Source organism: Varanus komodoensis, unplaced genomic scaffold, assembly GCF_004798865.1.
Source record: "Varanus komodoensis strain SLA01 unplaced genomic scaffold, ASM479886v1 scaffold37, whole genome shotgun sequence".
Classification (NCBI taxonomy): domain Eukaryota; kingdom Metazoa; phylum Chordata; class Lepidosauria; order Squamata; family Varanidae; genus Varanus; species Varanus komodoensis.
In genome coordinates, this window is record NW_025335889.1 from 1995119 (window position 1) to 2023034 (window position 27916).

Here is a 27916-nt window from a genome sequence, read left to right on the forward strand (position 1 = left end):
GATAGGAATGAAGGGATTCCTGGGCCTTCCCAGTGAGGCTTCCCCATGACTGAGCTCCTCAGGTTGCCTTGAGGAGATTTCTCCAGATCTTCTGTGAGAGCAGTGTGCCGTGCAGATTCCCTGTCCATTTCTCTTCCCGATGAGATCTCTCTTGAAACTGAGTTGGACAGGTTTGCAACAAAGCTATGAAATTAACATAGGATGTAGGTTGTGCCAGTTGACCCTTGGATGCTGCAGAGCAGCTTCCAAAGAGTGATATCTTTCCCCAGTATTAGTATACTCATCAATTACCATAGCAAGCTGCCTTGAGTGCCTTTTGGTTGGAACAGGGGTACGTGTTCAAAAGAAACACAGCGGAATGGGGACATAGAAGAAAGTAATAGTTTCTAAATCTGAGAAGAATATACAGGGGTGGTTCTCCATGATCCTCCACCAAAGGAGGTAAAGTATGTGGCTAACAAGAAGAGGACTTTTTTGTTGCAGCACTCTGTACAATGGCCTTCCTAGAGAAGCTCACCTGGCACCTAAAGAGTGGTCTTGCTAGTGTCAACTCTAAACCGTTTTTATTTTCCCAAGCGTTTTAGTTTTCTAATTAATGTTTTAAATCTGGTTTTGTATTTTAAGCCCTTGCACTGCAGCTAAGTTTCCTGTGGCTATTATTTTTCTTTTTAGACTATAGTTTTAAACTTCTAGATTTTTATATGGCCTTTTATCATTTTGCATTTTATGCTTTTAATTGTTACGAATTTTCCAGAGAGCCTTGGCTATTGGACAGAATAGAAATGTAGTAAGTAGAGAAGTACAAAGACATAAGTGCTATTCAGGGGTGAAGCCTGAACATGGACATATAAATCCTATAAGGGGCAAGGTGCCATGCTTACCGGCTCTGGTCCTGTCCCCTTAATTCCCCAGTTATGCTGGTTTGTGTGGTGAAGTCTGAAAGGAAGTTCTACTGATGTAGCTTACGCATTTGTAGTACTCTCTTCATAATTGGAACCCTTTTTTATCTGGGTCCCCATTCATGTGGATCAGAGTTTTGTTTGCATGCAAGTGAACATCGGTAGCACCACCTTTCAGACATTGCTATACAACCCAGCAAAGTTGTGGACATTGAGGGACCAGTGTGCAGGGAAACATTGGGGGTGGCTGCACAGCCTTCCTTTGCCCCTTAAGCCTGTTTGGGCTTAAAGTCTGAGCAGGACTAAACATAATATCAGTGCAATACAAGTTTTAGCACTACAGTTATTATGAGAACCCACCAAATGAAGAAACATAGTTTGGATCATAGGCAGTTTTGGGCCATCTGCAGCAATCAGAGATGCTTTGGAAAGCAGAAACTTTTTGTTGTGGGGCAAAGAAAGTAGTCGGGAATGAAGAGCACAAGCCAGCAGACTAGACTGAGGATCAAGCTACTGGCCAGGTAGAAGAACACACTAAAGTGCAGAGTAATTGGTTGGCCATGCAGGCTTAATGGGAACAGGGAATCTCTTTCCAGTCTGCAAAGATGCTGTGACCAGCTTTGGTAGACAGATGCTACAGTAAGCAGCTCAGTGATTCACCCCCAGTTTGATTCCAGCAGCTTTTCACTGAAATGGAAAAGCTGGAGATAACAAGTGGCATATACAAATGACTGTCTTCCTCCTGTGAGCATGTCGCATGCTTGGAAGAGTACGCCCCACCACTTGCCTATTGGATCCTTGCCCGTCTTGGTTAATAAATAACTCTAAGCACGGGATTGGGACCTGGATCTTGGAAGTGGTTAACGCCTCTCTGAGGGAGGGTCGAGTGCCTGCCCCTTTAAAGGAGGCGGTAATACGACCGGTCCTGAAGAAAGCGCCACTGGATCCAGAGATGGCCACTAACTATAGACCTGTGGCCAACATCCCGTTTCTGGGCAAGGTGTTGGAGCGAGTGGTGGCGGGACAACTCCAAGCACTCTTGGATGAAACTGATTATCTGGATCCTTTTCAGTCCGGCTTCAGACCCGGGTACAGTACTGAATCTGCCTTGGTCGCCCTGTACGACGACCTGTGCAGGGAGAAGGACAGGGGGAGTACATCCCTGTTGGTTCTTCTGGACCTCTCGGTGGCTTTCGATACCATCGACCATGGTATCCTTCTGGATAGACTTGCGGGATTGGGGGTTGGAGGCACTGCTTTGCAGTGGTTCCGCTCCTATCTCGACGGTCGATTCCAGAAGGTAGTGCTGGGGGACCATGTCTCTACGTCATGGCAGCTATGCCATGGGGTACCACAGGGCTCCATTCTATCCCCTCTGCTATTTAACATCTATATGAAACTGCTGGGAGAGGTCATCAGGAGGTGTGGGCTGCGGAATCATCAATACGCTGATGATACCCAGCTTTACCTCTCATTCTCCACTAATCCAGGTGAGGCAGTGGCTGTGCTGAACCGGTGCTTGGCCGAGGTAAGGGAATGGATGAGGGCCAATAAACTGAAACTCAACCCAGACAAGACGGAGGTCCTGTTGGTTGGCGGATCGGGTTTCGGAGAGGGTGGATTTGACCTGGTCCTGAATGGTGCAACACTCCCTCTTAGGGATAAGGTCCGCAGCTTAGGAGTACTCCTCGACCCGGAGCTTTCTTTGGAAGCTCAGGTGACAGCGGTAGCGAGGAACGCCTTCCTTCAGCTTCGGCTGATTAATCAGCTGCGCCCCTACCTGGAGTACGACTGCCTGGCGACGGTGACACACGCGCTGGTGACTTCCCGCCTAGACTTCTGTAACGCGCTTTACGTGGGGCTTCCCCTGAAGACAGTCCGAACACTTCAATTGGTGCAAAATAGAGCTGCCAGGTTGTTGACGGGGACGGGGCGTTATGCTCACATGACTCCAGTCCTCCATCAGCTTCACTGGCTTCCCATTGAAGCCCGGGCCCAATTCAAGGTGTTGATTATGACCTACAAAGCCCTAAACGGCTTGGGTCCTGGCTACCTGAACGAGCGCTTACGTCCGTATATGCCCGACCGCCCTTTGAGATCTGCGGGAGAGTCCCTTCTTCAGGAACCCTCCATGAAAGAAATTAGGAGAGTAAGTACCCGGAGGAGGGCTTTCTCTGCGGTGGCGCCCAACCTATGGAATTCACTCCCCAAAGAGGTCCGCCTGGCACCGTCGTTACTGGTTTTTCGGCGCCAGGTAAAGACCTTTTTATTTAAACATCATTTCAATTGTTAAAACATATGATCTGGCCTGGGCAACTTCTTCTTCCTTCTCTTTCTCCTCCTATATTTTTATTTTATACTGATAATTTTAATGTTGTACTTGTAAATCAATGTATTTTTTTGTATTTTTATATTTAATGGTAATTTATTATGTACTATTGTATTTCAATGTATTTTATCATGTTGTAAGCCGCCCCGAGGTTTCGGCAAGGGGCGGCATAGAAATGTTATAATAATAATAATAATAATAATAATAATAATAATAATAATAATAATAAAATGCTCTTGTGCCACCCTCTGCCAAGGAAGAAATTGAGCAAAGGAAGACGAAAGGCAATCAAGTGGAGAACCTTGGGGATGAGGATAGACAGAAAGACTTGGACAAATGGCTTCCATTATGCATGCTGTTTGTTACATTCCTTTCATCTCCAGCTTTTCTCTGCTAGGCATAGTGCCAACAATATATTTTCCAGAAAGAAAAATGCTTAATTTGATTTGATAGATTAAAAAAAGTCTACCCTCTACAGGAATTTCCCATCAATGAAACAAAAAGTAGAAAATAAAGCTCATAAGAAAGCTCTGCAGTGCATTGTAATGAGGTGCAACATATCACCTTTCAACCCAAAATGATTCCATACGGGTTGAAAGAGAAAATAGACATACCAAGAACCCCGGCATTCAGCTCTGTGCATTTTGAGGGATCTGGCTGAGGTGTGTGACAGCTTTAAAAACAATATTTAATTGCCTACAACTGATGTTGGTGATTTGTTCACAGTTCATTATTTTACAATTTTGACAGTGTTTGTTTTCATATCCCTACTGGATTCACGCAAGTACTGACACATCTGTGTGCTTCCCACTTTCTGCTTCCCAGTGCTAGAGAAGAGCGAATTCAAAGATGAGTCTCAGTATTTCCGCTTTCATGCCGATGAGGAAATGGAAGGTACAAGTTCCAAGAGCAAGCCATTACGAAATGACTTCAAACTCCTTGAAAATATCGTGGCCAAAAGCTTGTTGGTAAGAACCTCCCCGCAAAGATTTATTTATTTAATTCTCACAAAATGGCCTGTCATTGCAATAGGCAGTGTGTGGAGGGCAAGGGAGAGAACTAGTATGTTTTGAAGACTGCAGGAAATATGTGGGTCTCTCAGTGCATTGCCACAGAGGCGGCACCTCCCTGCAGTGCCTGTAAAGGTCACTGTTGAGTTAGGTTTGTCCTCACTACAACTTTGTCCCCAAGAGAAGTGCTGCAGTCTTCCACACAGCGGTAAATAGCAACCGTCCATTTGTATAGGAGACAGTTTGCACTCAGTGCATGCAGTATTCAAGCATAGCCTCCCATAAGCAGAACCACACATACCAGTATAAAATTAGGTTATTTATGGATTATTTATTTTAATTTAATTTTGGTTAATTTATTGGCTGTGCTTATTGGTGTGTGTTGGGACATTTTATTATGTGATGTTATTTACTATTTTATTGTTTTGTCTATTTTATCAGGTTATCAATTTTTTACTGTATTTTATCTATGTTTTATTCTGTTCGTAAGCCACCTAGAGAATCTTCAGGTTATGGGGCGGCATATAAGTAAGTAAGAAGGAAGGAAGGAAGGAAGGAAGGAAGGAAGGAAGGAAGGAAGGAAGGAAGGACGGAAGGAAGAATAAGAGTAGGACTGTGTGTGTCATTCCCCCCCCCCATCCTTTGTCTTAGAGAGTATAGCTGGCTCTGACCCCCACCCTCCTTGTTCATGCATTTAGTGCAACATTTGCAAGGGGGCACTTTACCAGCTGAGGGGGCGTAGGCATTCTATACAGTCACGAATCCTGTCTGGGTATTCTGCTGCTCAAGCATAACAAACGCCCCTTTTTAGAAGATGCACCAAATAAAGAATGGAGCCACTGGTAGTGGTGCAATGGCTGGAGTGCTGGGCTTGGACTCAGGTGATCTGAGCTCTTCACTCAGTCAGGAAACTTACCAGGCTACTTCGGGACAGTCATGGACTCCTAGCCTAACCTTCCTCTGAGGTTTGTTGTGTGGATTCCTTGCAAGAGTGAAAAAGGTGGGATATCAGTGAAATACAAATGCATCTGACTTTGTGCCCAGGGCCAGAGTTGCCTAGGCTTGCTGCATATCTGCTCTAAGAAATATAACCTTAATAGGGCTGTACTCAGGAGCACATTTAGGATAGAGGCTAAGCCTGCTACCTACCTCTGTTGCCTCCAGACACTGAAAATCAAGCCTGCTAGATTTTCTATTTGCTTTTGTGTCTTCATCATACTTGAATGAGATAGAATATTGACAGCTGATTTGATACAGACAGGAAGACAGATCCACTGCTAAGATTTTTTTTAACTTCTTGGGGCATTAGTGTCTTTAAAACCAGGTGTTTACTCCGGAAAATAGTCTATTCTGCATTCAGTCCATTTGCAACTGTCTAGGTTTTGGAGGGCCCTTGGAAAACACACCTCAGTGGGCCCCTCCATCTGCGAATCGCCTTCCTTGCTGCCAGCTGCAATGCTGCTCATGCTTTTTCTTGTAATAGCTACCACTTGCTCACTTGACAAGCAAGCAAAAAGCCAATGAAGCCCTGCAGTGTCTAGTGATGCTCCTTCCTTCTCACCAGCACCACTCTCTGAGCCAGAGGGAGAGGCAGGTCAATAAAAAGGTTGTAGTGGTGAAGAGGAGGAGAGACCTCAGAGGGTTCTTGTCAGTGGTTTCTTCTGGGTGTGATTATCCAGCTTTCTGGATCACGTGGAAAACTTGCACAGACAGAAGACACCGTCTTCTTCACCATGTCGTCCTCCATGCGTACAGTGTGACGAGAGTGACTATGGAGGGGGAAGGGCTAGTGCACTCCTAAACAACACGCTCTTCAGAAGGCCTGAATAGGGCCCATTTGTTGGCTGAATCTTAATCAAATGTGCACAAAGCCCTGACTGTTTTTGCACTTATTTTCTGTTTGCTTCTGTATTTCTAGTAACTGCCCTGCTGTTACGTTCTGCTATTTTGATTTCTGTTAACTCTCCATCCATTATCTCACTCTCGTCAATGGATTGTTGTAGTTAGTTTTGATTATTGTTTGTGCTCCAAGCAAGTTTATTTCCTGACAGTGGTCCAAAGTCTTTGTCACTTGCATCATTGAAGATGGCAAAACAGAACAGCTGTAAGAAAGTCCTGTCAGCAGCAAAGGAAAAATCATATTGGGAAAGGATCCAGATGTCAATTAGGGAATAAAAAGGTCTCCCTATGGGTTGTTTCCCCTGCTCTTAGATTGCAACTGTATTTTTTTTCTAAGCACAGCAGGCATGTATGTTAGTGCTGTTTCTACATCCAATAAACCACAGAGCAGATTGCAGCCGGCAAACACCCCTGCCCCCAGAAAAAACCTCTCATTTTGTCTAACTTTTGCTGTTGCCCAGTTTAATTATTTACTTTAGTATACAACCTTGTATTTGAGTATCGTATTCCTTATTGCAGAGTCATTTGATATCAGGATATTACTGAAGGAATAATTCTACCGTGATCAGTTTTTTTTTAAAGGGGGGAAAAAACACACGTTTTCTCATTCATTGTGCATGTTCCACAGATCTTTCCAAAGAGATCAGTATCAGGAATCTCGGCATTAATATCCCATAATGTCCAAGAACAAGGATGGGCAGAAGGTAGATTTGAAACTACTGATAGTCCTCTGGGGGATTTGCGGTAGATCAGCATAGGATTCTGATTCTGAAAAGTTTTCTCTGGCTTAAATTGTGCTGCTTCGGGTGAAAGAATGCACGGGGAAATTATGAACTTGGCTCAGGGGTTGATAACGAATTCCTGGGGTGAGCATGTTCTTAGAGGCACCCTCTTCCTGAACTCTTACCATGACTGCTTGCTTGCATTATTTTGCACCTGGCTCTAGCTCCCAAAATCAGGTTTCTGGTAAAAAAAAAAAAAGAAAGGAAATTTTTCATGCCTGAAGCCTGCCCAACCCTGTCCTTGAGTACTACTGTTGTAACAGGCATTGTGGTAAATGAAAGCACATGGTGCTGATTAGAGAATCAAACTTTTTTTTCTAAGTGCAGGGGGAATCAGGAGCAGCAGTACTTCATGGTGAAGCTTGGGACAAGTATCCTTCAATATCCTTCTGCAAACTCAAATAGCAGAGCTCAACTGAATCCTTCTCTTTATGAGCAATTTCACATCCCATTGCGAAGATGGTTGCAACACTGAGTGTGTGGCTAGCTGCACAACCTTTTGTACAACCACATTTGTACCAGCATATGATTCTCTTCTTGTGCATAGGCCAGAACTTAGTTTCCTTCAGCAGAATGTCATTCGCTCTAATAGAATGACACAGTTAAGTACTGCTCTTGGTCCATATGAAATGGTTCTAAGGAGGGAGCAGCAGCTACAGTTCTTATACCTGGAGGCTAGGATGCACCACTTTTATCCATGTTGTGTTCAGGAATGGATTCAGCAATAGTAAAGGTAGATTGCCTTACCCAGGTGGTTTTTGGAACTCAATAAGTTTTGCAGTATGTTTGCAAAAGCAACATCAACCATCTCTCTATTACTCTGTTTTTGTATCTTTCTGACCTTACGCTGAAAGGAAAAGCATTTTTTTCCTGCCAAATGAAATGTACAGATGCCAAAGGCAAATTATTCCAGAGAGAAGCAAACACTCTTCAAACAAATACTTCATTTCAGTTGTTTGTGTGATTGTTTCTATCCGTGGAGATAAATTGTGACATGCTGAAAAAATATACAACATTCTTGGCATACTTCAAGAAAATCAAAGCTTAGACTTACTTCCAGATGCTAAACAATGTAGCAATGTCAGGATATCTCCTGTATAATTTAGAAAATGTGCTTTCACAACCAGAACTCTAGGATTTGTAATCCCTCAAAATTGCACATTGTAACAAATAGTCAAGGTGACTGTAGGAACAAGTTATGATATGCATATGAGACATTTTTATCTGTTTATTTTAAGCATTTATAACCTGGGTCCAAGTTAAAAGAAAAATATTAAGGTAGCCTGCAGCAGTACACATGATAGCAGCAATAAATTTGTATAAATCGTAGTAAAACATTCCATGAAACCACAGGGTTAAACAGAAATAAAAGAAGCACAGCAAATGTAGTATGCACAGCAGTGTAAATGCACCCACAGGACAAAAATTTGGCGACTTAACACCCAGGAGGGATGGTATCAGGTGCTGCAAAGGGCATTCCAGAGGTAGATCCTCTCTGAAGAGGGCCTGTCCCAGGTCTCCAGAGGTCTAGCCTCTTGTGATAGGAGTTTCCATAGCAGGACATCTGAGGATGAGTGAAGAAAACAGACTGGTTCCTAGCACAAGTAGAGCATAGGTACAGTTGCACAGTAGGATTTTGGTGGAAGTCAGAAGGAGAGCCAGGGTGGCATAGGATTAGACTGGGTTCTTCATCGTGGCCTCTGTGCATCACACATATGGGTTCTGTGCCTGCGCAGTGCCTTTGGCCGGAAGATTGATAGCTAACAGTTTGGTGGGAAAACTCCGCTCCCCTTCCCCCTAGCAGTATATATGGAGCAGAGTGTCCACCATTTTCCAGTCTTTGCAACCGCCGTTCGTTGTGCCGCTCCACTCTCGCTTCGATCGTTCCTCGTGTTCTCTTGCTTCGAGTTCCTGTTTCTCTTTTTCCAAGTTAGTGTCCCTCGTTCATATTGTTCTTCACTGTTCCAGTTTCTCTCTTCATTTTTTCTCTTTTTCTTCTTGTTCCTATAAAAAACAAAACAAAAAGATTATCTGTTCCCGTTTCACTATCCTCTCTTTTTCTATTTTTTCCACGATGGCGCAACGAGCGGCATTCTGCAAGTGCGGAGAGTATGGCTCTAAGATGCCTGCTGCGGACCCGCATGACCTGTGCCTCCTCTGTTTAGGGGAAGGTCACAGGATGGACAAATGCGGCCATTGTCTGGCCTTCTCTAAGCAGGCCAGGAAGAATATTTATTTATTTATTTATTTATTAAAACATTTCTATGTCGCCCCTTGCCAAGGCCTCGGGGCGGCTTACAACATTGAATACCAAATACATTAAAACAATGACAATTAAAATATATACCGTAAAATAAAATAAGCCGCCCTGGCCGAATAAAATTCAATAATATTAACATTTAAAATGCTGCATAAATAAAAAGGTCTTCACCTGGCGCCGAAAAACAAATAATGATGGCGCCAGGCGGACCTCTCTGGGGAGCGCATTCCATAACTTAGGCGCCACCGCTGAGAAAGCCCTCCTCCGAGTAGCCACCCTCCTAATTTCCTTCACTGAGGGCTCCCGGAGGAGGGCCTCTCCTGCTGATCTCGAGGGGCGGCTGGGCATATATGGACGTAAGCGCTCCTTCAGGTATCCAGGACCCAAGCCTGCCAAGAATAGGGAGAACCGCCTGCGTAAACTCCTGTGGGACCAGGTTCTCCTACAATCGGACCGGCTGGTGGCTAAGCCTGCTACAACCTCGACCGCACCTGACCGCCGTCCGTCTTCTGCCGATCAGCCGCAACGTCTGGCCCCTTCCTCTGCTGCTCCGCCCTCACGTCCTTCAGGCGAAGGTGCTCCTGCCATGGGCAATCAGCCTGTTTCCCCACCCAAGAAACAGCGGGAAAAGAGGAAACACAGCGGCCCTGAGAAGCCGTCTGTGCATAAGAAGGCCAAAAGAGATAAGGCCGAAAAATTGGCTAAAAAACCGAAGACAACGTCATCACCACCCTTCCAGATAACCAAGGCGACCTGGTGCGGGTATTCATAAAGGAGGCCATGCAGGTAGTGGTGCAACAGCTATCCACAGCCAGACATCATGTGGACACAGACTTGAGGGCTCTCGTCAGCCCCATCTCTCTCCGGAGGCATGCCTGGTTGCGTAACTGCAATTTTCCGGAAGAAATGAAGAGAAGGATCAAGGAGATGCCCTTTGACAGGTCCGGCCTCTTCAACGCAAAGACCGACCACAAGTTGAAGAAGATCCACAAGTCGAGGATGACGGACCGACGTATGGAGTTGCAACCTCAGCCTCGACATAAGTGGTCGTGGACCCGTCCACAATACAGTCAATAATACCCACCCCGACAACAGCCACAGCATCGTCAGCAACACCACAGGCAGCAACCGCCCCAGCGATTCCAGCAAAGCTGCCTCCGCTTTGACGGAGACAAACAAGAGTGCTGAGGGGGCAGGCAAACCTTTCGTCTCCTTTCAACCCCACCCTCCCCCCTCTCATTTGGGGACCAGCTGAAAGGCCAACTCCCCGTTTGGGAGTCCATTACATCTGATGGGTGGGTGTTATCCATCATTCAGCACGGATATAGAATAGAATTCGACATCGTTCCATCAAGTCCTATCCAGTTTACTCCATGCTCGCCAGTGTTGTTAGGCAAGGTTCACCAGCTCCTTTCTAAAGGAGCCATTCATCACTTATCTTTATCAGAAGGACTCCACGGATTCTATTCTAGATATTTTACGGTTCCAAAACGGGATGGAGGTCTTTGACCAATATTGGACCTAAGAGCTCTTAATAAATTTATAACACCAAAGAAGTTTGGATGACCACACTTCAAAATATCCTGCCGTTGCTGAGAAGAGAGGACTGGTTCACCTTAATGGACTTGAGGGATGCCTATTTTCATATTTCAATCCATCAACGTCATAGGCGTTTCCTCCGTTTTGCGGTTGCTTCTGAAATCTACGAATTTACGGTGCTCACATTTGGACTGGCCACTGCCCCGAGGGTCTTCACCAAGTGTATGGCCCCTGTCTGCACACACCTCCGACTATGCGGAGTTCAGATATACCCGTACCTCAATGACTGGCTGTTGGTTTCCCAGACTAGAGAAGGACTTTGCTCCTCTGTAAACATGGCCTGTGACTTATTGCGAGACCTTGGACTCTGCAATAACTGTGAGAAATTTTCTCTTGTTCCTGCACAGATGATCAACTTTATTGGAGCCCGTCTGGATTCTACAGTGGCGAAGGCCTTCCTTCCTCAAGACAGACAACTTACTATTGCTCAACACATCCATCGAATTCAACAAAAAGGAACTGTTCCTGCCCGATCTGTCCAAAGACTTTTGGGGCACATGGCAGCTTCCATCACTGTAGTTCCATATGCCAAGCTTCGGCTTCGCCCCCTTCAACTGTTCTTCAGCAGAATGTTCCATCTACAGACAGATTTACCTACGAAGCTAATTCATCTCCCGTCCTCCATCCTACAGTCTTTACTATGGTGGACGATATCAGACAACCTAAACATCGGAGTCATGGTCCGACCTCGGTACCAATGCGTCCCTGCTGGGATGGGGAGCGCTGTGCTCTGGCCTATGCACGCAAGGTGTTTGGAATCGACAGGAGTCCAGGAATCACATCAACTTCCTGGAACTTGTTGCAGTATTCAAAACTCTACAATCATTCGAGGACGTGCTTGCCCGTCAAGTCGTCCAGATAACCTCAGACAACATGGCCATGGTTTTTTACTTGAAAAAGCAGTGGGGGGAAAAGTCACCACTGTTTGCCCGGCTATCGATGCAAATCTGGGAGTGGTGCATCCCGAGAGACATTACCCTGCTAGCAGTACACCTAGCCGGTACAGACAATGTGGAAGCAGATCTCTTAAGCAGGCACATGTCCACCTCTCACAAATGGGAACTGGACTGTCAGACATGCAACCGGCTGTTCCAACGATGGGGCCTCCTGGATATAGACTTATTTACCACCCGACAGAACAGGGTGTGCAAGACCTTTTGCTCAAGAGCAGGAATTGGACAGGGTTGTCTGGGGATGCCTTTATGATCCCTTGGAACGATATGATGTTTTACACTTCCCCCCAGTTCCCCTCATTATGAGAGTAATAGCAAAAATACTTAACAATGGGACCACAGGACTGCTCATAACTCGTTGGTGGCCATGCCAGCCATGGTTCTCGACACTTCTTCACATTTCTCGAGAGGAATACCTTCAACTCCCTCCCGTTCCTCATCTCATAACTCAACGGGAAGGCACGATCCACCATCTGGATCTAGTGTCGCTGAAATTGACAGCCTGGCGAATTTGATAGCAGTCAACATCGGCTGAGTACCGACGCCATATACAGTCTCTGCTGATCCTGTCCTTGGATCTGACGCACTATTCCATGTTTTACATCCATCTACCTCCTCTACGTTCTTGGATCCGACAAATATTCTGTCGGATTCGCGGGGTTTTCATCCAGACATCCAATGTATTCTTGATTCTGTGCCAAGGCCATCCACTCGAAAATCGTACGTGGCAAAGTGGCATAGATTCTCTATTTTTGCCGAATCTCATTCGTTTTCGCCAAGCTCTGCATCCATAGATCATATCCTACAGTTCCTCTTAGAACTCCACCATTCCGGACTTAAACCATCCTCCATAAAAGTATATACGGCAGCAATTTCCTATTACATGGTGCAGTTCAAGGTTCTTCCGTTTTTTTCTCAGCCATTGGTTAAGAGATTTCTTAAAGGACTCTACAACCTCCATCCGACGGTCAGACCATTTACGCCTACTTGAAGTCTTTCAGTGGTGCTACAGGCAGTGACGAGACCTCCTTTTGAACCCTTGGCAACAATTGATTTACATCTTGTTTCTTGGAAAACCGCTTTCCTTGTAGCAGTAACTTCTGCCCGGAGATCTAGTGAACTCTGTGCCCTCAGGGTAGACCCTCCATTTTTGAACTTTCATAGAGAGAAAGTAGTTCTACGAATGGATCTGTCTTTTCTTCCAAAAGTGGCTACGCCTTTCCACATGGGCCAGGAGATTGTCTTACCTGCTTTCTTTCCATCTCCTTCGAATCTGGTTGAGGGATCCTTGCACACTCTCGATGTACTGCATTGCCTAGCCTTTTATAGATCAAGGACTGAGTCTATTCGACATTCCAATAAGCTCTTCGTTAAGTACTCTCAACAAAATCAAGGTTTTCCAGTTACTCCTCAGAGACTGTCCAAATGGATAGTTCATACTATTATTCTGTCCTATCAATTGGCCAAGATAGACTTACCTACTGTTCCCAGGGGCCATTCTACTAGAGCTGTAGCTGCTTCTTCAGCTATTGCATTGCGAGTTCCAATCGAGGACGTCTGCAGAGCTGCCACCTGGGCTACTCCGTGTACTTTCTCTAGGCATTATAGACTGGATGTTCATGCTAGAGAGGACTGTTCTTTTGGCAGAGCTGTTCTTTCAACTATTCTTCGCTGATGACGCCTCCCTCCACCATTTTGGGTAAGCTTGCTATTCTACCCATATGTGTGATGCACAGAGGCCACGACGAAAAAGAGCAGGTTGCTTACCTGTAACTGATGTTCTTCGAGTGGCCATCTGTGCAGTCACACAACCCACCTGCCGGCCCCGCTTGGTATCATTGGGTGGCTTTAAAAATTTCTTTGGTACTGTGCTATTTTGCTCTTGGTACCGTCACAATTTTTTTCTTCTTCCCATCGATACCAACGAATTTTTTTCTTTCTAGCTTAGTTGTAATTTATTCTTTAGAGGGCGAACGTCCAGTCTGTCAAAGACTGGAAAATGGCGGACACTCTGCTCCATATATACTGCTAGGGGGGAGGGGAGGGGAGTTTTCCCACCAAACCATTAGCTATCAATCTTCCGGCTAAAGGCACTGCACAGGCGTAGAACCCATATGTGTGACTGCACAGATGGCCACTCGAAGAATATCAGTTACAGGTAAGCAACCTGCTTTCACTGGAGAACAGGGTTTGAGTTGCCATTCAGCTGTGAAACTCATTGGGTGACTTCAGGCCAGTCACTGACTCTCAGCCTAATCTACCCCACAGGGTTGTTAGGAGGATAAAATGCAAATATCTGTACTCCATAGGAACCTGGAATGTAAGATTCATGAATCAAGGCAAGCTGGATGTGGTCAAACAAGAGATGACAAGACTGAACATCGACATCTTAGGAATCAGTGAACTAAAATGGACAGGAATGGGTGCATTTAATTCAGATGACCATCAGGTATACTACTGCAGGCAAGAATCCCTCAGAAGAAATGGAGTAGCCTTCATAGTCAATAAAAGAGCAGGAAAAGCAGTACTGGGATACAATCTCCAAAATGACAGAATGATCTCAATTCGAATTCAAGGCAAACCATTCAACATCACAGTAGTCCAAGTCTATGCCCCAACCACTGGTGCTGACGAGGGTGAAGTTGACCGGTTCTATGAAGGCCTACAACACCTTCTAGAATTAACACCAAAAAATGATGTCCTTATCATCATGGGGGATTGGAATGCTAAAGTAGGAAGCCAAAAGATAACTGGAATAACAGGCAAGTTTGGCCTTGGAGTACAAAATGAAGCAGGGCACAGGCTGGTAGAATTTTGTCAAGAGAATATTATGGTCATAGCAAACGTGTGTTTGTCCCAAGCAAAACAGCTTCCCCAGGAGACTGGGGCTTCCCTGCATAGCACAAGGACAGTGTTCAGGAAAGGCTGCCCCTGTAGCCACTGCTGCTGGAGGCTCTTCTTCCCTGCCAGTGTGTGCTCTCTGAGGCCCGCCTTGTTGTGTGCTCTGCCTCACCTCACTGCAGTGCCCCATCACATGATGCATCTCACTGCCGTGCCCTGTCTTGCAAGGCGGGTGTTGTGGTTTGGTGGGGCATTGCAGCGAGGCGGGGTGTTACAGGAGGGGGTGGTGGTGACAGAGCATCAGAGAGTGTGTGTGGGCAAGAAAGAAGGGGAGTGCAGAGGCAGCCAATCAGCTCCCTTCTGCCAGCAACTCAGCAGTTACTAGGCTGAACAGGGCTGCAGCAAATGGTGACTTGCCACCGTTTGCCACCTGTCAGAAACAGGAATGCAGCAGGAAAGCTTCATAGATGAATCCATATATCAGGACAAGCAATGGTGATGCATGGAAACCTTAGAACAGACTGTTGGTTCTTTGTGTAATTCATGGTAACCAGACAGACCACATTTCACCATGCTTGTTGGATTCGCTCACAATGGCAAGCAATTCCTACCATGGCTTGCTGTCATGTGTGAACACAGTCCGTAAGCCGTTCAATGCACCTGAGTGTTGATTGCACAGACTGAAGAACCAGGATGGAATCCACAGCTTTATAGGATTAGCTGCAATGCTATTGGCTTGCTACCTGTCAAGCAAACAACCTTATTGGCTGTCTTTCTTGATTGTGCTGTAGTGCACCTAGGATTGCATTGGAAGCTCCATCTCCTGGCATGATGATGCAAAGAATGAAGTACTTTCAGGGCAGTCTTCCTCATGGGCCTGCCTGAGAGCCTTGGCAGCAGTCCTGCCACAGTGAGCTATTTAACACAGAAGTTGCGCTTAAGAAGAAATCTGTCAACAGATTTATGGGAAGATTTTCATTAAAAGAGCCTTCTCTGTTGTGGCCCCTCATCATGGAATTCCACATGGCCTGCTTACTGCATTAGTTTAGATGCCAGGTTGAGCACTTCCTCTTCTAGTAGGCATTTGATTTCTAATTTGTCGCTCCGATTTTCAAGCTGCCTCTTTAATATTTTTAATGTTTGATGTTTCAGATACATTCATTTTTTGCATTTATTGCTTTCAAATGTATTTAATGAGGATATCTGCTGGATGGGAGTAATGCAGATGGATGATTAATAAACAAAGAGGATGCAGACAGAGTTCTGTTGCGCTGCTAAGCCTTCGGGAAAGCTCAGATTGGCAATCAGTCAATAAATGTTAGCATTCATTTGGCTATTTGTCCCATAGTGAATTGCTTTGCATACCCTGCTACCTTTGCAGGTCCTGTTAAAACACTATTTTTAAATGTAAGAAGACATTAAATGGAATTTACCGTTCTTGTCGTTGACACTATTTTAAGCCACAGTAAATCACCAGCACCCACCATCAAAATTGCTTTGCTTTACTTAACCTCCAAGGATCAAGGTTTCCTGGGGCTTCCACCATGTGAATTCTGTTGAACAGCACATGTAATTACAGCCCTCACTGAAGGCTTTGAAAATTCCTGTTCTGAACCTACTTTTTCCAAGAAAACAATCCCTCAGTTTCTGCAAATGCAAAATGGCAATGCAAAGCAGCCCCACTCTCCTGTCCAGTTTCAGTTGGCTCTGGAACATCTGCTCATAAAGGGGCTATTGTAGTGAAGAATGAAACTGGGGCTACTTGTAAATGGACAAGGCCAAGAATTCACCAGTGAGGTGCTTCCTTCCAAGGGACTCTTTGTGCTAAACCGACTTGTGGAGAGCCAGTGTGGTGTAGTGGTTAAGAGCATGGGACTGGGACTCAGACGATCTGGGTTCTGGTCCCTGCTCAGCCATGGAGCCAACTGGGTGACTTTGGGCCAGTCACAGACTCTCAGCCCAACCTACTTCACAGAGTTGTTGTTGTGGGGATAAGATGGAGGAGGAGAATGATGTAAGCTGCCTTGAGCCCTTTGTAGGAAAAAGGCAGGATATAATTTGATAGATAAATAGATAGATAAATAGATAGTTCCCAGAATGTTTTGTAAGGCAGGATCTAATCATGGTGATGGTGGTTGTGTCTCCCCTGAACTCCTTAGTCTTTTGAATATTGTTTCTTTTGCCAGAGGTCAGGGACTGTCTTCTTCTCTACACTTCAATTTATGTAAGGAAGGCAGCTTTCCTTAATCTTGTGCCATCATGGGCAAATGCAACAAAATATAATTGATGTGTTAATAGCATTGACCAAAAAGTATATAACAACTGAGTGTCTCTGCAGTGCCCAACTATTTAAAATTTATAGTAGATGATCAGGAAGGTTTTTTTTTCCCCTTGTGCTTTTATTTCCTGACAGATTAGTCTTGATCTGACTTTGGCCAATTTTCATTTTCTTTTTGGTGTATTTATTTATTGCAGTATTGGGATTTATAATCTGACTTTTAGGGTTAACTCTCCCAAAGTGGTATACAAAAAAACTTAAAATCACAATCTACTACATGGTTCAACCAAACCCACCAGACAGCTCACAACATGGTAAAAATGCAATTTAAAAGCAATGAGATACTGTAATAAAGCAGTGCTGTTGAACCTATGGCATGCGTGCCACAGTGGGCATGCAGAGCCATCTCTGTTGGGACGCAAGCCAAGTCGACCAAGCATCACCCCAGCAGCCGAGCATCAGATAAAAGCATACACAGGGGACATGGGCATGCTCAGAAAGGAGTAGTGGTGCCACGCTATGATGTCACAAGTGGTGACACATTATCCGCGCCTAGTCTGAGTTTTTGCATGGCCGGTCAGTGCACTGCCAAGGACATATATATATATATATATGTGTGTGTGTGTGTGTGTGTGTGTGTGTGTGTGTGTGTGTGTGTTTTCTAAACTAAACCCTCAGTTTACAGGATTTATTGCAGTGTTGGGACTTTCTGATAAATAACTGGGATTTGGGTTGCAGTTTGGGCACTCGGTCTCTAAAAGGTTCACCATCATTAGCTTGGGCTAGAAAATGGGATTTTACCACTATATTAGGGTTGGGGAGAGGCACAGTTAGAAAAATATGATGTCCTGGCAAGATTTTGACAAAAGATTTTGTGTGTAGATTGGGCAGAAATGACAAGGTGTGCAGAAAAAGCTACTCAAGGATGGCTTTTTCAAAGTCACCCTTTTTTGAATGGAAGCTTACCCATAAATTAGAGTTAGGGGTGTGCACCAGGGAAGGGTTGAAGTTACAAAAACCAGGTGCACTGGCATGCTTTTGATGATTGGAATGTGAAATTTGGAAAACTCAACAGTGGCCACAGGATTGGAAAAGGTCAGTTGACATTCCGATCCCAAAGAAGGGCAATGCCAAAAAATGTTCAAACTACCGCACCATTGCACTCATTTCACATGCTAGCAAAGTCATGCTCAAAATCCTACAAGCTAGACTCCAGCAGTATGTGGACCGCAAACTACCAGAAGTACAGGCAGGATTTCGAAGAGGGAGAGGAACTAGAGATCAAATTGCCAACATACGCTGGATGATGGAGAAAGCTAGGGAGTTCCAGAAAAACATCTGCTTCATTAACTATGCTAAAGCCTTGGATTGTGTGGATCACAACAAATTGTGGCAAGTTCTTAAAGAGATGGGAATACCAGACCATCTTATTTGTCTCTTGAGAAACCTATAGGCAGGTCAAGAAGCAACAGTGAGAACTGGACACAGAATCGCTGATTCATTCAAAATTGAGAAAGGAAGTTTGGCAAGGCTGTATACTGTTGCCCTGCCTATTTAACTTAAATGCAGAGCATGTCATGGGAAAGGCGGGGCTGGATGAATCACCAGTTGGAATTCAGATTGCAGGGAGAAATATCAACAACCTCAGATATGCAGATGATACCACTCTCATGGCAGAAAGCGAAGAGGAACTAAAGAGCCTCTTGATGCGGGTGAAGGAGGAGAGTACAAAAGTTGGCTTGAAACTCAGCATTAAGAAAACTAAGATCATGGCATCCGGTCCTCTCACATCCTGGCAAATAGATGGGGAAGAAATGGAGGTAGTGACAGATTTTATTTTCTTGGGCTCCAAGATCACCGCAGACAGGGACTGCAGCCAAGAAATTAAAACACGCTTGCTCCTGGGAAGGAAAGCTATGGCAAATCTAGAAGAGTACTAAAAAGCAGAGACATCACCCTGCCAACAAAAGTGCGTATAGTCAAGGCTAGGGTTTTCCCAGTTGCAATGTATGGCTGTGAAAGCTGGACCATAAGGAAGGCTGAGCGGCAAAGGTCTGAGGCCTTTGAATTGTGGTGCTGGAGGAGACTCCTGCGAGTCCCTTGGACCACAAGGCGATCAAACCAGTCAGTCCTAGAGGAGATCAACCCTGACTGCTCTTTAGAAGGCCAGATGCTGAAGATGAAACTCAAATACTTTGGCCACCTAATGAGAAGAAAGGACTCCCTGGAGAAGAGCCTAATGCTGGGAACAATAGATGGCAAAAGAAGAAGGGGACGGCAGAGGATGAGGTGGCTAGATGGAGTCACTGAAGCAGTTGGTGTGAGCTTAAGTGGACTCCAGGGGATGGTGGAGGACAGGAAGTCCAGGGGTCGCGATGGGTTGGACATGACTTCGCGAATAACAACAACAACAAATGTGTTTAGAATGGGCAGAAATGATGAGCTGTGCAGAAAAAGCCACTCAAGGATGACTTTTTCAAAATTGCCCTCTTTTGAATGGAAGCTTACCCATAAACTAGGGTTAGGGGTATGCACCAGGGTAGGGTTAGGGTTAGAAGAACGAGGTGTCCTGGCATGCTTTAGATGGTTGGAATGTGTTTGGAATGGGCAGAAAAGATGAGCTGCGCAGAAAAATCCACTCAAGGATGGGTTTTTCAAAATTGCCCTCCTTTGAATGGAAGCTTACCCATAAATTAGGGTTAGGGGTGTGACCAGGGTAGGGTTCAGTTTAGAAAGACCTAAAGACCAGCACCTGCAATGTGTTGGTTTACGCGTTTTCAGAAACCAGACTTTTCTGGGCCATTTCTAAGGGTAGCCTCACATATTGGAGCAGCTTTGCTTATAAGTTATGTAGGGAAGTGTGTAAAAGCAAGCTTCCTGGGACTAGAGATTCATGCACAATTCTTCCTAGCCAGACTTGGGGATTAATGTTGGGCTCTTGTTGAATCCATTTTCAAAACCAAGAAGAACTTTACAAGCTCCAACATTCTCATTCAACTCTTATTTCAGTATGTGTCAAGAGGAAATTTCTAGGCTACTGTCTGCTATCATTGTTCCCTTCGCAGATTCCCGAAGTCTGTTCCTGTGCGTACCCTAAACACTGTCTTCTTTTACTTCAGTGGGAACATTAGCAAACATGGGGAAAGGGGCAGAGGGGGGTATTTTCCTTCTCTCCAGCCCCCTTTTTCTCTGTCATTCTGTCACATTTGCTAATATTATCTCAGGGTGGATGGGACTATAGGCAATATAGTTCTCCCATAATCCTTTGTGTCCTGTTACCTGTTAGTAAGCAGGAGGGGAACAACAGGAAGGAAAAAACTTTTTCTGCACTCCCTATGGAGGGATGTGGGGGAGAATATTGGAGAGAGGGAGCAACAAAGCCAGGCCAGCTGAGCTAACATCTTTCTGAGACCTTGGCTTGGTGTGGTAGTTGTCTATCTGTGTTTCTGAATTTGCTAGGAAAGTTCTGTGACCCACCAAGCCGGAGTTAGTGGTCCAACCATATGTTGGGCATGACTAAAGAAAGATTGTAGCCAGTAGTAAAGAAGCTGCTTTGACTGCAGAATGTAGGAGATTCATCTGACATCTCCTGGCAGGTTTGGAAAGACTCCTGCCTGACACTCTGGAAAGCTGCTGCCACTCAGTGCTGACAACACTGGTTTAGAGGGACTCACATCCTGACTAAGTACGAGGCAGCTCTCTATGTTCCTATGCTCACTGATTGACAATCCCATATTAGGCAGGTGGGTTGACCAAGATTTCATCACACATTGTTGGTGAACTGCATTGAACAAAGAAGTCTTACAGTAGGATCTCTCCTCCTTCCTATTTCTAGGGCAAACACATGAAATAATGCCCATGTTTTGCATTCTCATGTCTAGCTTGGTTGATAGTCTATTCTTATTTGACTGGATTTGTGTGTCAGTTCATTGTCTTTGCAGTGCAATGTATGTTAGTTGCAAAAAGAAGCACTTCTGTGTTGTATTTCTTCCTGTACTAGTACAGCCTCAGTTAGCAAGCAGTCATGTTGCTGGAAATGTTAGTCAGTGAGAACATCATCAGCAAAATCTAGTGATCATTTGTGCCAGTCACTGACCCTTGTCCTAACTTAACTCACAAGTCTTGAGTATAAAATGGAGAACATTCAATGGAGCAGTGTAAGTTATCTGGATATCGGAAGGAGTGTCTCCATCCCTATGTGCCTTCCCACCCCTTAAGATCTGGCATGGAGGTTCTTCTTTGGGAGCCCTTCTTGAAGGATATTAGGGGCGTGGCTACCTGGATAAGGGCCTTCTCAGCATTGGCACCCCAGCTATGGAATGCGCTCCCCAGAGAGGTCTGCCTGTTGCCAATTCTGTATTTTTTCCAGTGTCAGGCTAAAACCTTTTTATCCACCCATTATTTTAAGGTTGATTAGGTTTATATGTGGGTTTTATTTTATTGGACTTATTGGATGCTGTTCTTCATTCTATTCTGTTTTTATTGTAGACCATCCCGAGATTGTGGTAGTCAGATGGTATATAAAAGCTTTAAATGGATGGATGGATGGATGGATGGATGGATGGATACGTTGCCTTGGGTTCATTGTGGAAAAGAAGTGGGACAGGAAATCATTTTTGCCCTCTAGTTTTCATGATACTCATATTTATATTCTCTCCTACTTTGATAATAAAGTAGTGGAGAGAAATAAGCAATATTTCATTTTCTATGGACGTTGAGGGTCAGAAGGGAGGAGATATTGAAACAACAACCAGTTCTTGCATGATTTAGAGGCTAGACTCATGAGCTGGTGAATTTGCTTACAAGTTTTTGTCTTCTCTGTGTCTTTTTTCACACCTGTCCCAGGTTTGGCCAGAAGAGGAGGATTATGGATTTGACATAGAGGAAAAGAACAAAGCCATTGTGGTAAAGTCTGTTCATCGGGGGTCACATGCAGAGGTGAAAAGTTTTGATATTTGTAAATGCTTTTCTTTTAGCATTAAGAAGGGGAACATTCTCTGACTAAAACCAAGATAACCTACAAAAATTTACCTCATTGTAATGGCAACTAGTATGTCATTAAATATCTTCTTTAATTCTTGCATTGATCGCCTTTTGTGCATTAATAGGTTTTTGGTTCCTATATATGACTTTCTTGCAGGATAGTTTCATTGAGTTCTAAAATCCTGGCCACCCCTTTCCCCACCCCATTTTCCTCAGCACGGAGCATCATATATTCCTGCAAATGGCAAAGCTGTGCAGAGCGAGGCAGTGTCCAGAAGAACATCAGAGGACAAATATCTGTACCATCTGCTCCCCCAGAGCCAGTTCCCAGTTCAAATAAGCAGCCCTGTATGGCTGCTTTGAAAAGGTTGCACGCAATCCTGATCACCAGTCTTTTCCCATCTAGGAATGTGCAGTTGAGCCTTCCAGGCAAAAGGGATTTGTGCCAGGTGAAAATTGCAATCCTTCATGACAACATTCCCCAACCTTCTGCCCTCCAGATGCACTGGACTGCAAGTCCCACAGCTCCTGCAACTTGTGGTTCAGCACACAGTATGAATTGCCACCCCTCACAAAAAAGCAGAAAAGCATCACCCAGAAAGAAGACTAGTGAGGACACACACTGGTATAACTATTATATATACTATGGATAGGTGAGAACTTAGAAATGTTATAATTTAAATAGAAATACAGTGCATTGAGGAAGAGAGTGGCCAGGTAAGCCATCTGCCTCCCTGTTCCATTTGCAGCTCGTGTTCTCATTCAGGCAAAAGGTTCCTGTCTTTAAACCTCAATGCCAGGGCAGCCCATCAAAGAGAAACCACCTTCAGATATAGGGCATCTTGCAGCCCTCCTACAGAGGACACGCAGCCACCCCATGGGGAAATGAGAGTCAAAAGTGATCCATTCCAGAACTAACTAAGGGTTCTGATTCAACCAGGAAAAAATAGTCTGCTCTGAATCTGTTTCTACCTCTGTGAAATGTTGAACTATTCGCGGCTGCAATAAGCGGCTGGTATCTGCAAGATAACAGCACATGTGTATGAGCATCCATGCTCTAGTGACGCAATAGTAGGGCACATCTGCTTGTTTTGGAAGGAGTATCGTTGCCACTAAGGAAGAGGACCACATACTCATTGGGAAATTTGGGTGGGCCTTCCTGAGGAAGTGAATTGGGGGAAGACTGGTTGCTTAGAGTCAGCTTGATACTTGTCTGTGGTTTGGTGGGATGCTTTCCTTAATATATAGTTCACTGCAACAATAATAAAAATTAAGTTTATTAGGAGTAGGCAAATCAATATGTATATGTCTTCTGTTTATGGTAAATACTTCTCATAATACTCCAACTGACCATAGTCAGTCTTTGCCTGGCCTGAAAAAAATGTGCATAAGCCACAAATTATTTCCATAGTATATGAATCTACACAAATAACAAATATACATTGATTCCTGTAATTTTTCCAGCAGATTGAATACATTATAAAAGCTTACCATTGGACAGATACAAGTCTGCACAGTACAATAAGCTCACATGTAGTATAAGCTGTGATGATTGCAATTATACTCAGGATTGATGCTTCTGGTTCTGCACAAAACTAGCACTATCTAGCTGAATAGCATTCTCTTTTGTTCTGTTTTGCTTAAACTTCCTTAGAATGCATGCTTTGTTCTAAGCACGGACTCTGAGGTTCATCAGAATTTTGCATATTTTGAATGAGAAGTGCTGAAGAATAGTAGAGCTGTATAGATGGAATAATATAGATTAGCTGGAGATCATAAGAGAGGGCAAACAAAAGAAGCATGTGAAGAAGAGATGGGATGCTCCCAGAATAGTGCAGTATCCAAGGAAGACTAATATTCAGTAGAATTCAGATGTTAATCAGCTATCGTGTGCAGCTATCTGTGCTTGTGTCCAGTTGTTTGAGGGGATGAGAGAACGAAAGAGGGACTGTCCAAGATAAAGAGGAATTGTTTGTTTTAGTAGTGCAGTTGCACCCTGGACATGTACCCTTCTGTTGTCTTTGCAGTGTTGCATGTTGGAGACAGATCATATTCCGCCCTTCCCCAGCTGGATGCCTTCCAGATGTTTGGGCTTCAACTGCCACCAACCCAAGGCAGCATTAGCTAAGGGTCATGAGTGCTGGGAACTGCGATCTAACATTATTGGAGAGCATTTATGATCAGGAAGTCTGCCCTATTCTATGAGGCTTACCTATCCATACGGTATATCATTGCTATACATGTAGGGTAGTTCTAAACTGACTTCTTTGTCTTAATTAGAGCTGCTTTTATTTATTTGTGTGGTGCTTGTCCTCCAAGCAACTGAGAAGAGGTGGTTACCCTTCTCACTGCTGCACAGGCCATGGCCATTTGGGTAAACATGAAGATCTTTCTGTCACTAAGGCCAGGCCTCTTGGGTAAACAACAGTGCTAGATTCCTCATTTTTCCTTATGGTTATTGGCAACCCCAATATTTTTCTGCTTATATTAGCCAAGTATTTTATGAATGTGAACCTCTTGGTAAGTCACTGCTTGACAGATAATAACTTAGTCATTTCTTTGGGCAGCTTCCTGAAGCACAGTTCAGTTTTTGGAGAACAAAATCTGTTAGTGTTTGAGACTATAGAGGCTCATGATTTGCAAAGGAATCTTTTTCTTGACCCTCTAAGAAAAATGGCTTTGCCCATCTGCCCCTCTTACCCCTTTAACCTTAAAGTACTGCTTTAAACAAGAGCAAAAGCTGAATCTCGGTGCACAGGAGAGGCTATTGTCTCTGTTCCTCAAGTTTGAAACCAAGAGATAATGCCTTTTATTGCATTCTTGGGCTTTTAAACTGCCTTTTGATACTACAAAGCTATCCAGCATATGGTTCAAGGCCAGCGCAGCAACTGCAGATAATTTGGAAAACCCTCTGGTAGTCTGCTGCTTTCTGGGGGCAGTGAGGAGAATCAGAATGCCAGTGGAGTTTTTCTGTTTCTGGAACAGCTTTTGATTTCAATCAGATCAGTGTGGCTTGCTTCATGAAGTAGCCACGGATGGAAGGAACAGCAGTAAGTTTTCAGGTGTGGGTCACTTACACTTGTGATTATTTGTAGGACCATCTGTAGTCCAAATGAGGACAATCATCAAAGGTGGACATGGTTAGGCCTTGGTTGGACCCCCTAGGCTTGCTCATCTTCTTCATCTTTATCAGTCCACCTGCAATCATATTTATTAATCCACCTGCTTGTTCAGCTGCCTCTCACTCCTTGCTACCTGTCCTTCAAGCGAGCAGGAGGAAGCAATGATGAGGATGAGGAGAGTAGCGAACGGTGGCAAGGGCAGTGAGAGGACTTGTTGAGTGAAGGGCCATTTTGGGTGTCTTGCCCAAGAGACCCCCTGAACCTGGATTTGGCACTGTTGCAAACTAAAAGGTCAAATAGCATGTATCACCCAGCATCTGTGGCCTGAAGGAATTGCCAGAATAGTGCAAATGTATATCACTTCTCTGACTTCCATTAACTTATTCTGGAGTTTTTACTATTGTATAACTGTGATATTGGTGACCATTAGGAAGAGCAAGCACTGAAGCCTAAATATTGGCTAAAGAAATCTTGCTCTGGCAGAATTCAGCAGGCATTTCCCTACATTTTCAAGCATATCTCCACAGCCATACGGACTAGGAGCTTGCTGTTTCTGAATTAATCCTGAAATAGAATTATTCTTCCATCTGTAGCAGCCTTCACCAACTAAAAATAATTTTAGTTTGAAGGCCTGTATTGTAATGCCTTAATCATGCCTTAATTCTGGAATTTATACAACCCCAACATACCAGGGCAAGGAAGCAATAAAAAAGGAACCCACTGGGACACATATTTACTATCTTACTCAGAAGAAATAGTTTGCAAGTTCAAGAGCATTGAACTGTAACCAGTGACTTAGCAAGAAAGGGATCTTGGGGTGAGGTTGGACAGCTTGATGAAAATGTCAGCCCAGTGCTCAGCTTTTGTGAAGAAGGCAAACTCCATGCTGGGCCCCATTAGGAATGGAATAGAAAAAAGCTGCCAAAATTTTACCTCCCTTATAGAAATCCTTGTTGCAATCACACTTGGAATATGGTGCTCAGTGCTGGTTGCATCACCTGCAAAATGTGTTGAGTTGGAAAAGGTACACAGAAGGGCGACAAAATTGACCAAAGGGCTGGAGCGGATCCCTTATGAGGAGCAGCTAAGACAATTGGGACTGTTTGGCTTAGAAGAAAGTCGAATAAGGGGAGACATGATAGAGATATTTAAAATAATGCATGGTGTGGAGAAAGGAGAGGAGGAGACATTTTTCTCCTATAACACTCGAACCTGGAGTCATCCCATAAAGCTGATGGGTGGGAGGTTTAGGACAGATAAAAGGAAATATTTGTTCACACAGCAGATAGTTAAACTATGGAATTTACTGCCATGGGAAGTGGTGATGGCCAGCAATCTGAATGGGATGCTTTGCGTATAGAATTGCCTAATTGATTCTGTTAGTTCAAAAAAGCAGTGTTTTAAATATCAAAGCCTGGCAAAAGTTTTGATTTGTACTCTTGCCTCTAACATAACTCTAATAAACTCCTTAGTGTATACAAATGAAGTTAGACTAGAGTAGATAATAAAAGAATGTCTCAGTATCTGTCATCAAAGACACTGTAATGCACATGTTTTAAGGCATATGTAGTTCTACAGGGTATTAGAGTTGTGTTGGGTTGTACTGCTGTCCTGGGTGCACAAAAATATGACCTAAAGCTTGTACAATACTCTTATGCATGGACAATTGGTACTGACAAGCAAGCTGTCTTTCAGGAGAGTCATCCATTGAGCTTTACAATGAAATGATTTTGATAAGTTCCCAAGGTACTTCAGGGGCCCCCTAAAACACAATTCGGAAACTTCTAATTTAATGGATCCTCTCCCACATAATCATCAAACAATAAAATGTGAGGGGTGTTTTGTAATGCCTGTGTGTCATTTCAGATGGCTGGCTTGCAGGTTGGACGGAAAATTTATTCCATGAATGAAGATTTGGTGTTCCTGCGTCCATTTCCAGAGGTGGAAACCATCTTAAACCAGACTTTCTGCTCACGGAGACCTCTTAGACTTCTTGTAGCAACCAAGTCTAAAGAGTAAGTCCCCAGAGAATTGCAGTCATAGAATAAGCATTTTACCGTCCTTTCCTGCAGTTCATCTGTGAGCAGTTGTATATATAAAACAAGATATAAAAATAACAAATCTTGGCAGCCATAAAAGAGATATGTGCAAAAGAGTAAATCTTTAATGCATCAGAGTTAATAGCTTCAGCACACAAATCGAGTTGAATTAAGGGCAACATAACATTGCCAGCAGTGGAAAAACTCCCCAGTGCAATATTTCTGCTTGTGGGGAAAGAGCTTTGTCGCAACTAGGTGGCTTTTTCATTATTTTCTCATATTATTTCTGGTAGTTTATTCATTTCTTTTTCTCCAAATTGTAATAAGCAGGATGTTAGGAGCTTTGTCAGCTTTGCCTTTGGTTACAAAATTCCCCACAGAATCCAATCCCAAGATATTTTCTTGCTGAGTGATAAATAGCTATTGTGCAATAAAATGCAAGTCATCTAACCCACTGAGAGCTTTCTCTGTTCCCTCCTTATTTTTGACAGGATTATCAAAATCCCAGACTGCAGTGAAAAGTTGTGTTTCCAGATACGGGGAGTAGCACCACCATATGTGCATGCTGTGGGCAGAGGTGAGAAAAGGGAATGTGGAAGCATAATGGCCACAGAATGGGAGACTTCTTTACAGGTTGTGTGCTCTCATGGATAACCTGTTCCTCCGCCTAACTGGAAACTTGCAGGAATTCATCGTGTCCTTTGCCTTGTCCATAACACAATGCTGTCACCTTTTTTAAAAATGTTAATAAGATAAATGATACTTCAAACAAGATATGATGTACTAAATTTGGGCCAAAATTGATGTACCTGTGGCCTCCCGGATCCAGTTCAGTGGAGATGGTCCTATTAGATGCAGAAGGGAATAAGGGAGTGTGATATTGGGTTGCTACCATCAGCAAGAAGTATGAAGTCTTTGTATG

The 27916-nt window shown here is 44.1% G+C and overlaps 1 protein-coding gene across 1 annotated transcript in view; it reads left to right on the plus strand.

The window, feature by feature from the left end:
• Window positions 1-27916, plus strand: part of PREX1 (phosphatidylinositol-3,4,5-trisphosphate dependent Rac exchange factor 1) — a 263982-nt gene that overhangs the window by 185140 nt on the left and 50926 nt on the right. Inside the window, exons 16-19 of the mRNA XM_044440400.1 lie at window positions 4054-4196; window positions 21696-21788; window positions 26822-26970; window positions 27486-27571. Coding sequence (XP_044296335.1) covers window positions 4054-4196; window positions 21696-21788; window positions 26822-26970; window positions 27486-27571 — 471 coding nt within the window. The remainder of the gene's footprint in view (window positions 1-4053; window positions 4197-21695; window positions 21789-26821; window positions 26971-27485; window positions 27572-27916) is intronic.